Source organism: Schistocerca americana, chromosome 2 (assembly GCF_021461395.2).
Source record: "Schistocerca americana isolate TAMUIC-IGC-003095 chromosome 2, iqSchAmer2.1, whole genome shotgun sequence".
Lineage (NCBI taxonomy): Eukaryota > Metazoa > Arthropoda > Insecta > Orthoptera > Acrididae > Schistocerca > Schistocerca americana.
Genome location: NC_060120.1, coordinates 1,038,427,392 through 1,038,443,193, shown reverse-complemented (window position 1 = coordinate 1,038,443,193; position 15,802 = coordinate 1,038,427,392). Strand labels below are relative to the sequence as shown.

Here is a 15,802-nt window from a genome sequence, read left to right as displayed (position 1 = left end):
TATGCTTACAGTCTGCACAGTCTAACACTGACAGATTGAATGAATTTTACAGATACTCATGTATCTCTTGACTATGTTAACCTCTGAACACACAGAATATTTGTGGCAGTTACCATGGGTGAGTGCACATTGCATTTCATGCAGATAAATCATAAGCAGCATCATTCACTTTAAGTAAAATTTATATGTATGTTTTAAAAAAAATTATATTAGAGTTTAAATTGTAGATTACCTGATTACACACATTTAAAGGAAGGAGTTTGTATCCAAGCTCTAAATGGCAGTCATGATAACAATATTTGGAAATGTTATAAGTTTTAGGGAATTTGTTTAACACATTTCAAGGCTATTTATTACATTCAATAATTAAAAAATCTTACTGCATATCTTGCTGAGACTGCAGTTTGATTAAATAAATCACACTTAGATTAAATAATTGCGCTTATTTAACCAAAATGTTGTGACTAATGCAGTAGGATGATTATTCTGACAGAGCTTTGAGCTTTCACAGCCACAGCTTCACCTTTAATCAAGGAGAAAGACAGGAAAGAGAAGGGACATAAAATTCAAGATAGGGTGCACTGACTGAAATCTGAATTTCTTTCCTTGTGTAGCCTATAACTTGGTGTCTCTCACATGACCTGAGTTCTAGAGAGAGACTTCCATATGTGAGCAACATATTCAAATTTGATACTGTGTCCCCCATATTACTTGTTTTGTTTCACTCTTCATGACACCTGTTACTCGAAAATCTCAGCATTAAGTCAATTCTCATTTTGCTTCAGCTCTGTCAGATTGTGGTCAGTTGGTACATGTGGTCACTCAGTCCACATTCACTGCAGTCTGAATAATTTCTGATATTTTATTTTCATATGGTTTATTTTTTCTTCTTTTTTAAGGATAACAAGAAAACATTTTCTGTTGCACTGCCAACTTAGTGAGAAGCATAATTTATAGCAGTATTACTCACAGCATGCGACACCATTGAACAATAAAGGAACAAATGCCCTCCCTCCCCAAATCTCCCACAAAGAAGTACGGCACAAAAAGAGATACACACCAATGAAAAATGTATCTGAAGGAGCAGCTTATATACAGAGCAAATGTATAAGAGGTTTTTTTACACATGGTTAAAATGACATTAAATATTGACAAATAATTTTTTGTTACATTATATATGGATTATTTTCTGTTATGTACAGATAACACAGATTTATTTGTCAAACAATGGAAAATCCAAGATGGAATAATGAGTCTGGCCTTGGCAGCCAGAGACTATGATCGTGTGTGTGTGTGTGTGTGTGTGTGTGTGTGTGTCTGTGTGTGTGTGTTTTGTCTATTCTGATGAAGGCTGAAAGTTTTGTTTGAGAGCCTTTTTGTTGTGCCTACCGTATTTACTCGAATCCAAGCCGCACTTTTTCTCCGGTTTTTGTAATCCAAATAACCCCCTGCGGCTTAGAATCGAGTGCAAAGTAAGCAGAAGTTCTGAAAAATGTTGGTAGGTGCCGCCACAACTAACTACTGCCGTCAAATATATGTAGCGCTACACAGGCATGCTTTGCAGACACAAAGACAAATACTGGCGCCAAAACATCTATGTGGGGGGGAAAAAAAAAAAAAAAAAAAAAAAAAAAAAAAAAAAAAAAGTGGAAGACGAGCTTTTTCCTCTGCCCCGGATTTCGACCACTGCATTTTAATACATTATCCAAAAGTAAATACAAATTCCGTATTGTTCGTCTTCGAATGTAGCAGCATTTCAATGCACTATGAAAATCCGACTGGCAAGACTGTTTGGGATGTTTGTCAATATGGCCAACTCTACGTTCTGAATTTTTTCCTACCTGTGAGAAGAGATGGTTGCTAATAGGAACTTTTATGAATTGTGAATCACATGCAGTATTCTCTTCACCATAAGAATAATATGAATATAAACATTTTGCCTTGTATTATTTCGTGTTTGCTGCTATCTCATTTATATCCTGTCTGGCTAATAAACTACGAAACTAGAGTGAGACAACAGCAAATGCGGAAGAATATACATATCATGTCATGTTTATATTCGTATTATTCTTTTGCCTAATAGTGATACAATCAGAAATGAAGCACGGCAATTGACTAGATTTTTAAATCTAAGATGACTCTAATTTCTATGCAGAATGTAATGTACTAAAGAGGTGTCTGCAAAGATTTTCAAACGGAGAAAAATTTTCACTAAACTCTCATTCAGAACATCTTCTATCATACGCAGTCTATTATTTGGTTCTTGTTGATCATTATCAAAGAAAGCAGCAGTGAAGTAACAACAAATATCAGTCTCTTTCCATTGTTTCGCTAATGAGACAATAACTCTCTTTTTTTTATTTTAAGCGGCAGTAGCGCGCACAAAAGCTAGCCATGCAGCGAACGACGACAGGTCGTAAACACTCATTATCAGAATAAGCAATCAATTCAAACCAGACAAAGCACGTGAAAAAGGAAGGGTACCCGTATAAAAACGGACGGAGCGCCAGACGCATGACAATGGCTACCTGGTAAAGCTTAATTGCTAAGCTTATGACTCGAACCAAACTACTGTAGCTGTATCGTCATTCATTGGACCTAAATTGTGTCTCATATTACAATGGACCACCTTTGTTGATTTGGTGGTGCGGCCTAAAACTTTTCTCTCCCCTTGAATTTCGAATCTCAACTTTCAGGTGCGGCTTAGATTCGGGAAAATTTTGTTTCCCTGATTTCGAGTCTCATTTTTCAGGTGCGGCTTAGATTCGAGTGCGGCTTAGATTTGAGTAAATACGGTATCTGCAACTCAGCATCTCCGCTGTATGGTGAGTAACAACTAACCTTTTCATAAATTGTCACAGATTTATTTGTGTGAGTTATGTGCTATATCTCTGACAATTATAAAAAATAACTACAAAGAGGTACAAAGTCTCAGCACAGGGAATACAAAGTTGTAAGGAAAGAGTAATCAGAATTGCCTTGATGATGGAGTTGATAAATGTTAAAATATTGTATTTTCCAGAACTGAGAGGGCATTTAGATATTCACTTCACACAATGTAATTTTGAATACTTTTCTCACTCCCTAAAAAAAAAAAAAAAAAAAAAAAAAAAAAAAAAAAAAAAAAAAAAAAAAAAAAAAAAAAACCACACTGAATAACCTGATTTTTCTCCTTTTCTGTATTTTTAGTATTCGTTATAATTTGCGCAGTTGGCTATGCTACATTCAAGTAGATAATTAACTGATGGCTTAAATGGGCACACTCAGTTGAAATGACAGAATGAAAACAATGTTCTTGTTGTCAGTGAAGTCACTTGGAAATACAACTGACTGTAAATGTTAATGCATGCACTGAGTTTCTGGTGTGGCCCTACCATTTTAAACAATATTAAGAGGCCTTTGTTCAGTCTCGGCTGCATAAGAAAGTGCAAAAGAATGTGTGAGAAGTCTAAACAGTAACTTTTGACATGGAAACTTCAGTATTTGTGGAACTATGATGAAACTCTATTCTCACTATGTTATTTGGATCAAAGGGCATGAGTCTCTTAACAAGAAAATAAATATGCATTCCATCCAAAATATGAACTGTCATCCAAAAACAAAATACAACTGTGATGTAGGGATAATCATAATCAGTAATAGATTTATAAAATATGGTTCCCCTACGTGTGTCAACAACTGTGAGAAACTTATTATTTAATAAGTAAACTTTTTCCCTTTTATTATATGGTTACATGTTTATTTTGTAGCTTCATATGCAATGAAATGTTATAAATATAGCTGCAAAATAATTAATAAACTATCACTATGAAATGCATACCTTGCCCAGTATCTTGAGGTTGAGGCTGTGGTTTCCGCCTAGGTAATGTGAAACTGAATGATGTTGCAATATCAGCTGTTGTGTCATCTTTCAAATTTCCTAAATCTGGTGTTGATGTCCAGGAGGAGGCAGGCCTCGAAGTCCCAAATCTGAAATATTTTGCCAGCCATTCATGTAGGTCAATCTCTGTAAATACATACGTTGCGCATTGAGAGGGGAAAAAAGAAAGGGAATTATGTTTTGCTTTAAATGGCTTAAATGGCCAGAAAAAATGACAACTAGTGTCACACACCCTACTCATGAAATTTTTACATTCTCATACAGCCAGGAATACAGAAAATAAATGTAATGTGTTAACAACAAGAAGTTCATTTACACTCATCGGTTTCAAATATTGCTGTTCCAGAGCTTTTTCTAAGTGAATTTGAAACTGAGAAAATTTGTTGCCAGTATCACAATTTGTACCTGGCTGTCTCACAAATCTTTCTCCCCCATCCAGTCCTCCTGCACATGGACATCCATGAATGAGGGCAACAAATGCTACATTCAAAAATGTCTTGCCCTTCCTACAACATCAATGCAACTGCTCTTCATATACAAGTACAAGTTTATACTGTAAATGTATCTTTGTGTACGTGAGAGGCATGTGACTGAAGAATTGTTACGACATGAATTTTGACACAAGAATATGCTATCAGTTATAAAATTTTTCCTGACTATAAATGATTTCATAAATCACAAGCATGTCAAATTTATAGCTCATCATTTGGTACTACAACAAAATTAGGGAAGAATGGAAGCATCTCTCCCAATAATATGAATAAAGTGCGAGATTCATGTCATATTATGCAGTCTGACTTCGATACAGCAACATAAGCTACCATTGCTGGTGGAAAGTGTAATGGTGCTACTCTCATCAGCTTTCCCCAGTCATACTGTCTTTTTTCACTAAATTATCATCAACTGCCACAAACTAAAACAACTACAAATGATGGAAGTTTGAGACACACTTTTATGTTCAAGACAATGTGCTTAAAGTCCAATTAAACATGACTGGACAATTAATTTTCAGGGTTTCTATTTTCAGCATTGTCTTGACAGGATGATGTGTATGCAAAAAGGTATAGGTTATAAAACCATCATCTATTTCTGAACTTAATCCTTGACCTAAACTGTCAAAGGCAGGAGAACGAACATTTAAACAGTGCAGCATTACTAAATATACATTAATTGTTGTGTTTTACACACTAAAAATTTACAAAAGCGTATTGTCATTGAAACAAGATAACAAATGGCAATAAACAGAAATGTATTGAAAACAGATGTTACCTTATATAAATGAATTAATGTTAGTTTACAACCAGCAAACTCTGTAAACAAAACAGAATAAACATTACTGTTAATAACAATGTCACACAGTAGACAATACCAAAATTTTAAACATCAAAGCTGCTAACACAGAGGAATAGCATGCAGAACATACACAACTCACTCAAAAAATATCCTTTTTTAAAAAGACATATAGACACTCACGTCACATTTCAGAAAATAATAAGTGATGTATATTTTTTAAATGTAAGCAGTAATGATACATAATTCAAAGAAAACATAAATTGAACTGAAAATGTCACACAGAATTAGAAAGTGAAAAATTCATTGCGAAATTTCAGAGTCTTTACTCATACTTTATCATTTAGTATAAACTACACTGACTGTTACAGTGTCTTTTGATGTGCAATAAGAGAACTACTGTATTTTCAAGAAGCTACAAGGGAACAGTATACTGGCAGTTTCACTAAATACTAGTATAAAACTTACAGGGGTAACTAAAAACAAACAGCATTCAAACTGAGGAATACAGGCTGTTCAATCATCTACCTATAATTAAGGAGAGATTGTGTATCGAGATACAAAATATAAGTGAGATAAGAAAGCGTCAGCTAGATACTACAGGGCTCAATTTAACACAGTACTGACTACCACAGAAAGACATAAACTACAAAATAAAAGGCAGGAATATCAACTGATCTAAGAATGCTGACAGTGTGGATGTCTGTGTATAGCATCACCTTGATGAGGACCCACTGCTACTGCTGCTAGAAGAGTCCTCGGACTGTGAGGAAGAAGACAGCCAGCTGCTACGGCTACTGCTGCTGCTACCCAGGCCACTATCTGTACTGCTCCGACTGTCATCACGAGAGCTGCAATTTTATATTAACACACAATCGCTGTTCGCGCACATGTTTATTCCTATGGAAATGCAGTAACACTGGAAAAAAAAAAAAGAGCAGAGGTAGGCCTAACTTCCTCTGACGACAATACTAGGGCTACCAATCTCCTCAAATACAATCTTTGTTCAGATAATCACTTAATTCTTCAGGTCTCTTCCACTGTCAAACATTTTATTCATCCTGTTATATCCCATCCATATTATTTCACAAGTGTGATTCTGTACAATCATCAATGGATAGGAGATTTTTATGGATAGTGGTTGAAACATCAAGGAAGAATACTGTGAGATACAACATACAAACATTATTAATATTTCACATGTTCCATGACTTGCAGTGACCAAACATATATTGAACAACACCGTTTTTGCATGTCTGTTGCAATCCCTGTCTCCCTGCAGAGTGAAGAAAATGTTTCTGACTTTCCATCCATTTTCAATTGACTTTCGTGCATACTTTGAATCACATCAACTTTAAGTCACAGTAAACTGAATATAATCCTTCCTTCATTCTTCTACAGTTGTCTCTTCTCTGTCCCATCAGCTGAGAGTAATTCTTGCTAATGTAGTTGCACTCAATCCAGATATGGCCAATTTGAATCATGGTAGTAGAAGGAGTTTTCAACGTCATTATCCAGCCAGTAAGGGGAAGATCAGCAGTGATCTACACCTCTTGCCCAACAGATGGTGCATTAATGCTGTCTATTGAATCCAAAACCTATCTATGTGTATTACGGTGCAAGCACATATGACACTGTTGATGGCAAATTCCTCTATTAATGGAGACTTTAGGGTCAAGTGCTATTATAGGTGCAAGCAGTGGGGTCACAAGCTCTCTATTATCATGTTCATCAACAAAACAAACATAACAAAATACCACTCACATCCATAACATCCACATACTTAACAGTTTTACCAATATTTGGGAAACAGGACACATACTTTGTAAAACAAATATGCCTTTGGGAGAAAGAAAGACAACCATTCCAATTATGTAAGAAAGTTAATTTTTCTGTTTACTAACCTCTACACGGAAAGTGAATTTTGTGTAACTTATTTTATTTTATAATGTAGTCCATTAGTACAGATGGTGAAGCACTCCAATGTCCCCTATATTTTAAGAAGCATAGACCTACGTAACAATTTTTATCTGTGGAATGCTAGAGGAGAAAATATTGGATAATGTGCTAAATATGTGAACTGATATTTTAAAAAATGTGCATTCTCAAACATTTTTCCCAGTATCCAACTTTTATAGTGTGTGCAAGAGAGATCACATTGGACAAATGGAACTGCTTAAAATCTGGACGCCTCAGGTGAAACAAAATGCATAATTTGAATCATTTCATCATCACCAATGGCATACAATCGATAAATTTTTGTTTGTTGTGAAACATAATTTTGATGAATTTCCTGAAATCTGCAAGTGTCTCAAATAACATAATTCGCATGAATCTACTGGATGGGCGAATAGCTTATTTATGTGTTATACAAATTATATTTGTCTAATCTTGTTCTGACTAGTTTCCCTAATTTTAACTTATGTCTTTGTGTGATTACCAACTTTTATCAATCACAAGTGTGAAGTGTATGTGACTTCCGATCATCAGATTTGGATTTCAGCAGTTCTGTACAATTAAAGTTTGCTTAGCAGCTGCTGCTGAATCCATTAAAAAGTCTGCCTTTTGTAATATATCTAATATACAAAGACTTAATGAAAATTTCAATTCCCTGACATCGTGTAGTACAATACCTCACTTTAAAATGATTAGTATTGTGGTGATTCGTGAATTTCATAAAAATGACACTAAATTTGAGGCTAATTAGCAGACACTATTACAAAATAAAACAAACGACGATGTATTTTAACAAACTGTGGCATTCATTGTAGTAATGGGAAAGACTTGAATTAGTGAAAATGGTAGGAATAAAATATATGGTATTAATCACCAACTGTAATTATTCATTGGACTTTTACGAATGTAGTTTACTCATTCAAGAAGTTATTCTGTCACTTGCAAATGAAGGCACATATTGTAAAACGTAAATTTAGGATGAAAGCTGTAAAGAACATTCCGCCTTAATGACTTTTTTAATTAAACTCATATTGTTGCAACCAGATATAAACCTAATTATAAAATTCTAGGCATCTGTTACAAATTCTGTCAATCAAAACCTGTTTCGTTTTACCATCTTAGCTTCAATTATTGTTAGGAATGTGAGTTGTTGTGTAATTAGTGTGTATTAATTAATTTTGTGAAGTTCATTATTGTACTCATATTTAGATGGAATTTTCACATTTAAAAACATTTTTACATCATAAATTTCACATATTATTCAATTATGTAATTTTAGATGTATTATTCTGTGTAATCAGAACATCTTAGCTTTGGAACTTTTAATTGTAAATACAATTAAAAATACGTTGTCATTATTAAGTAATAATGATCCAAGTGACCATCTATTATTTAGAATATATAAATAGGGAAGCAGCAAGGCTGCTGCGTCGGGCAGTTTGAGCTGATATCTCGAACTGTAACCTGTGTTAGTTCCTTGAATATTATTTCACTAAGATTTAAAGTTGTGAAAAAGTATGTTTCTTGATTTGTGAACCAGTCAGTTGTTTTACGAAGACATACTGTACAACTCGGCCTCTTGGCAATGTGTCATGATGGATTTAATCAGTTATTACGAACGGAAGAATAAATGTTTAAAAACTGGAACCGATCACTTTCACTGTAAACCACACACTTCATGAAGATCCAGGCAATCTATGAATATTTCAGTTATGTGGAGAAAAATTTCGTTTTAACCTTCTACTTATGACTCTAGATAACAACAGATGACATGCACTTTTGATAAGTCAGTTCATCTGTCTTTGAAGTTTTGAGGATTACGTTACCAACAAGTAGATAATAATTAAGTAGAAGTGTTAAACTTTAACCACAAGATATTTCTACATCCTACATCATTATTTTTTACTTTGTGATTCATGTTTAGATTTCTGTTTTATCTGCCAATTAGGTAGGTTTCTTTTATAATTTCAGGATATAAACTAATTAATATGAATAAAAATTCAATGCTACTGCAAATGCTGCTTCCAGGTGTTTTGCCATTTCTACAAAGCTCAAAGTGAATTGACATCTGTCAAGTCATTCCGGTAGGTTTATCTGTAATTATACTGAAAGACATAACTGAGATCCTGATACACCTCCATGACTGTGCCATCCTGCAGGCACACAACTTCTTGATTACTTTGCCAGGAGAGCCTCAAACAACAGAAATATCTTACTTCTGTTAAAAAGAGTCATTATTCTGGGCCAATAACCATTTCAATGCCTAATACCAGCTCTACATCATTTGCAAGTATTCAGTCTTTCCACTCACTAGTTATGTGCTAATGTAATAGTAAAGCTCACCAACAACTCTTCATAATAAACGAAAACCATGAAAGATAAATAAATCTACAAAAATTAGAGATAATACTAGAAAAGGGGCAATATCACCACATGGATAAGCACCACAGTTCCTTCTTCCCGTGAATATGCAATGAAATGTTGTTGAAACATTGTGACTCTGGTAACCTATAATGTGTAAGCATGAATTGAATATGCTTGAACAGCTTGATACGCATACCCCAGATGACAGGCAATGAGACCAACAACCACATTGTATTCCAGCAACACAGCCCTCCATAGCCAACTAAATGGCTCATAACTGGGCATCTGTGACATGACAGTTATGTCACAAGATCCTATGGTTAATCGCAAGTGGAAATGCAGATACACTATGTGTCAGTCATTTCACTGCCTTCTTATCCATGACAAGTATAGACAGTTTCAAGAGCCTTGTGGCAATAGTCAGTTCAACAGTAATCAGATGATTATCATACAGGGGCAACACTTCTGTAAGATTGGACTTGGGGTCATAGCACCCTCTTCTTACATCAATGACATTTCACATCAATAGGAACAAATACCAACAAAAAATAAATGAAATCAAAATAAAATTTCATTGACACCCTTCCTTCATAAAGAGTACTTCTGCAATGGTGATGGTAAGTATAGCTGTCTTCAGCCCAAGGGCTGGTTTGAACAACACAATGTTTCATACAGATACCTAAAATGGGCTTTATATTAGGCAAATGACAATACAATAATAATCAGGACCAAAGAATCATTCCCTATTTCTGACTATAGGATTCAGTATGTTGTGAAGTCTTCCCTACTGCAATCTCAGCCTCTAAATATTGCGACATAAAATCAAAGAACGGTCTAAATATGATCTTGAGGAATCTTCTGGCGCATCATTTCTATGTGAGTCAATGAAGCAGCAACAGTGATTGTTGAAGAACTATTATAGATTGTCAACTAAACATAGCCTAAATGTGTTTAGTGTAGAATGTAGCACGTGAAAATATAGGTCAGGGAGTATTCCTACCATTCATTACTCACCATATGTGTCCAGGCATGTCCTCCTGAGCCATGGAGTAAAGTGTTGCCTGAAGAAAGGGCAGTACCTTGTGCTCTGTTGTTTGGATTCATGAATACACATAGGTGATGAACTACAGTTTGACAGCCCAGAGACAATCCATGACCTATAAAGTGGTCATAGCGCAAATGCTTCACACGTCTGTCACAACTAAACATGTAACACAATTTTGTATATGTCTTTATGACAACATTTTAGTGTAGCCACAGTTGTAAGCAACTATGACTTTCAGCCACTTTTGACGTATCCTTTAACATTTTGTGATTCAAAACTAACAACAGAGCTGCTAACCCAGAAGGATTTTCTTGTGCTAAATGGAGTGCAGTATGTTGTATGTAACAACAGCCCAAACCATCATATTTGATGTTTGAACACTATGCTACTCAGCAATGTGGGCTGTCAGATTGGTTTTGCATAATAACATCTAAAATAACATAAATGTGGCTATCACTCTAGAACAGGCTGAAGTGGTTCTCATCTGAAAGCATTTGATTCTTGTGCTCAACACACTATAGATGGTATTCAAGTGTCCATTGCCATATGACAAATTTTTGATCACTGGGTCATGGAAGATGACACTGTGTCATACATGCTATCAATTCATCTGGCAGTAAATGAAGTCAAGTACCTGAGTCAAGCAGGATTATATCTACTGCCATGTTCGAGCATTAGAACAACACTGTGGATGTAGCTTTACATTTACAACTACATATGTATAAATATAAGTCACTGCGCAGTACATGGTGGAGGACACCTTGTTGTATCAACTATCTGCACTACTCCATTTGTATATTTAAAAAACAGAATGCCTATATGTCTCAATACAAACAGTAGTATTATTTCTGTTAACCTTATGGCCACTGAGTAAGATATTAACAGAAGTAGCAGAACTGTCACAAGTCCTCTAAATTTATATCTTTGGGAGTTTCCTGAGCATCTACTTGTGTACTGGCTTTAGTGACTTGGTAAAATCAATGCAGCACATCCTTGAATAGTTCAACATCTGCCATGCCTCTCATGCTGTTGGAGCAATATTTTAGAATGGATACACTAGTGTCTCTTATGCAGTCTTCTTAACACACATACAACACCTTCCCATTATCTTTGCTAAAAACTAGTTTTCCAATCACCTTCCATGCTACTGGGTTACTCATGTTCATTACATTTCACACCATATTGTAATGTTATCCGTAGATATTTAAACAATGAGACAATATTATAAATTATAGAGTGCAGCAATCAGTCATCCTTTTATATATTTTATTACGCAAATCCAGATTTCTGCTAGTAGCTAGCCATTCTCAATGCACTACTTTCTATTCTCAATGCATGTAAGTCCCTGTTGTTCAGGCATCAGTCACAGTTCTTTGTCTGAATGAGACAATCTCTGTAAGTTTACCAGTAATAGTATAATCAAATAATATCTGGTTCTTGCAGTTATTAGCAAATAAAGAGAAATGCCATTCAGTAGGTCCCACATTGAATGGAAATAATATGTAGGAAAAGTTATTCTGCATTTCCTTCTGACCATGCAGCAACGAGGCTTTCCACACACTACAGCATCGTCAGCAAACAGAGTCTGTTAATACATTTATATATAACCACTAACAGCACCCCCTGATTCTTTAGAGACTGGAGACTGCATGAGTATAGTGTGGGTACTTTGCTCCCCGTCTTAAGAAAAGTCACCTTTTCACACATGTCAATGTTCATGATGTACGTGTCACACAATAATATAATTTTGCACATGCATTCAGTGGTGAATGTGGATATGTCTGCAAAATTTGTCCTAAATAGAATTAGTAAAGAGGTAATGAATTAAAATATCACACCCCGATGGTGGAGTTTTACTTCAAGAGAAAGTTCAAAACAATTTGAAATCATGAGTAAACTTATCAGAAGTCGCTACATGTTTTGTTTTTCAAACACTGGATGAATATAATCTGGATAACTTGTGCGCTGTGAGCTATGCTGCAACAAGACACATGCAACGTTACTACCTTAATACTTCACTTACTGTGTAAAATCTTTAACATACTATTATGCACCTTAATGAGTAGACTCAGACAGTGTTTCAAATTTGGGAAACACTAAAAATCAAATTTTTGTTGTCTCTGGAAGCAGTTATGTAGGCAACCTACAATTATGAGCAGGTGACAGTTTTAACCTGTTGTAGTATCGCGACCCTGTATAATATTCTGCGTTATATCATCAAAACAGTATTTGAGCAACTCATACTATACCATTCATCCGATTGTGATGAAACATTGGTGAGTTGTTATGCACCTGTCCGCAAAGGTTTTGGAGGAGGTAAGGAAGTGTATGTGTGTTTGCAGGGAGGAGGGACGTAGCAGCATGACTCCAGAATATCTGGAGCAATTTCAGCTAAATTTTTTATATACAAAATTCATTATTTGTGTAATTATTGGTAGTGTACTCTTAACATTCCTAGGGGTGGGGGCTGAGAAGATGTGAGACGTAAAAAAATATTTGAAGACAGCTGATATTGGTATCAAAGCTATAGCTTACAGGATCTCAAGGATCACTGGTGACAGTCTCAATACATTTCCACCCCTAGGAGCGTGGGTTTGGGGGATAGGAAGACAGTGACATATCAGTGTATATCTGTAAAGGCTGAGGCAATTTCTACCATACCTGGTAAACGTATCACAGGGAAAAAAATTACTGTGACAATAAGGCACACCTAGCATCCCTATGGCTGAGGATCGTGATGGAAAAGATGGCATAGGGGCATAACTGAGGAACACCTGGAAGTATTTCAACCAAATTTGTTACATACACACGGTTTAAATTCAAAGAAATTGCACCAATGGCAACTGATAGGTATGCACCAAATAAATTAATAAGAGATGGTACTGATCCCCCATGGTACACAAAACAGGTCAGAACACCGTTTCAGAAGCAACAAAAAATGTATGCGAATTTTAAAGGAACAGAAAATCCCCAAGATTGGTGAAGTTGAACATAAGTTCATAATTTACTGCGATCTTCGATCCCCCACAGCGAAACTCTCTTAAAATCTGGCAGAAAACCCAAGGATATTCTCACCGTATGTAAAGTACATCAGCAGCAAGGTGCAATCAGTACCTTGACTAGGCAATAGCAATGGTAATGTTACTGATGGCAGTGCCGCTAAAGCTGAGTTACTAGACACAGTATTCCGAAATTCATTCACAAAAGAAGACAAAGTAAATATTCCAGGATTCGAATCAAGAACAACTGCCAACATGAATAACTTAGAAATAGGTACCCTCAGTGTAGTGAAGCAGCTTAAATTACTTAATAAGGGCAAGGCCTCCGGTCCAGACTCTGTATCAGCTAGGTTCCTTTCAGAGTATGCTGATGCAGTAGTTCCATACTAAGCAATCGCATATAAACACTTGCTCGTAGAAAGATCCATACATAAAGACTGGAAAGTTGCACAAGCCACACCAATACCCAATGGGAGTAATCCTCTGAATTACACACCCATTTTACTAACTTTGATTTGCAATATGGTTTTGGAACATATTGCGTGTTCGAACATTTGAATTACTTTGAAGAGAACAATTTACTGACAAGTAGCCAACATGGATTCACAAAATAGTATTCTTATGAAACCCAACTAGTTCTTTATTCTCATGGAGTGAGTGCTATCAACAGCTGATTCCATATTTTTTAGATTTCCACAAGTCTTATGACACCGGAACTCACAAGAGACTTCTAATCAAATTGAGTATCCTATCAGATGTGTGACTGGATTCGTTATTTATTTCCTGTTGGTAAGGCCATAGTTCGTAATAATTAATAAGAAGTCATCGAGTAAAATGTAAGTAATATCTGGTGTTCCCCAAGGAAGTGTTACAGGCCCTCTGCTGTTCCTGATCTACAAAGACGATTTAACAGACAATCTCAGTTTGCAGATGATGGTTTCATTTACCGTCTTGTAAAGTCATCCGTATGAGGACTACAAAGAATCCGCTAAATTTTTGATTCACAATTAATCACACAAATCTAAAGGCTGTAAATTCAACTAAACACTTAGGGATTACAATTACGTATAACTTATTAACTTATAAATTGGAACGATCACGTGGATAATGTTGTGTGGAAAGCAAACCAAAGACTGTGATATATTGGCAGAACACTTAAAAAAAATGAAACAGGTCTACTACAGAGACTGCTTACTCTACGATTGTCTGCCCTCTTCTGGAGTCCTGCTGTGCGGTGTGGGACGCATCATATGAGACTGACGGAGGGCACTGAAAAAGATCAAATTTTGTATTATCGCGAAATAGGGGAGACAGTGCCACAGATATGATACATGAACTGGGGATGGCAATCATTAAAACAAAGAGGTTTTCCGTTGCGGCAGGACCTTCTCATGAAATTTCAATGAAGAACGTTCTCCTCAGAGAGTGAAAATATTTTTTGGCGCTCACCTGCACAGGGAGAAAAGTTTATCATAATAAAATACGAGAAATCAGAGCTCGCACGGCAAGATTGCGCGCTTTGTTTGAAAGTGGGACGATAGAGAACTTGAAGGTGGGTCGATGAAACCTCTACCAGGCACTTAATTTTGAATTGCTGAGTAATCATATGGATGTTGACACAACTCATTATTTGTATAAAAATACTCGGGAATAAGATAACCCTTCTACCAAAGGGATGGCGGTAGGTACGAGAAGTGGTGACCTGTAAAAAATGATCAGAAACGACTTGTCGGTATTTCTTTCCTTTATTTAGTTGACTTGGAATGCTTTAAATGTATGAAGCGCAATCTGTCTCTTATATGTGTTGCTGAATGTGTCGAGCAGGTCGCGAGAATAAGTACTGCAGTGAGCCATATACGGATTATTTACCGAGTTTGCGTTGTACCCACCACTTGTCGTTACGTGAGCAGCGCCTGGACAAAATGGTGACTAAGCATGAAAACTGTTGGAATATGCGAGATGTTTATTTGTTACAACAGGGCAATGGTGCATTCAGAAGAAAGTGTCGAAAAGAACCTCCATGTAAACAGAACACTGTGCCTTGGTAACGACAAATCAGGAAACCTGGTTGTCTCTGTATACATAAGTACCAGTCGACCAGTGGTGCCAGATGCAACCGTGCAAAGGGCGAAGGATAGCGTCGCACGCAGTCCATAAAAATCAATGGTTCGCGCAAGCCACGAAATTGGAATACCGCAGCAAACTGTGTAGAATATTTAGCGAAGGCAGTTGCATTTCAAACCTTACCGTCTGCAGTTCGTGCAACAA

At 36.1% G+C, this 15,802-nt stretch overlaps 1 protein-coding gene across 2 annotated transcripts in view; it reads right to left on the bottom strand.

Annotated features, from left to right (window-relative positions):
* Positions 1-15,802, bottom strand: part of LOC124596433 (COP1-interactive protein 1) — a 398,432-nt gene that overhangs the window by 221,578 nt on the left and 161,052 nt on the right. For both annotated transcript variants that reach the window (XM_047135568.1, XM_047135569.1), the window contains exons 4-5: positions 5,890-6,021; positions 3,821-3,969 (exon numbers count right to left, since the gene is read on the bottom strand). In XM_047135568.1, the coding sequence (XP_046991524.1) occupies positions 3,821-3,969; positions 5,890-6,021 (281 nt within the window). The remainder of the gene's footprint in view (positions 1-3,820; positions 3,970-5,889; positions 6,022-15,802) is intronic.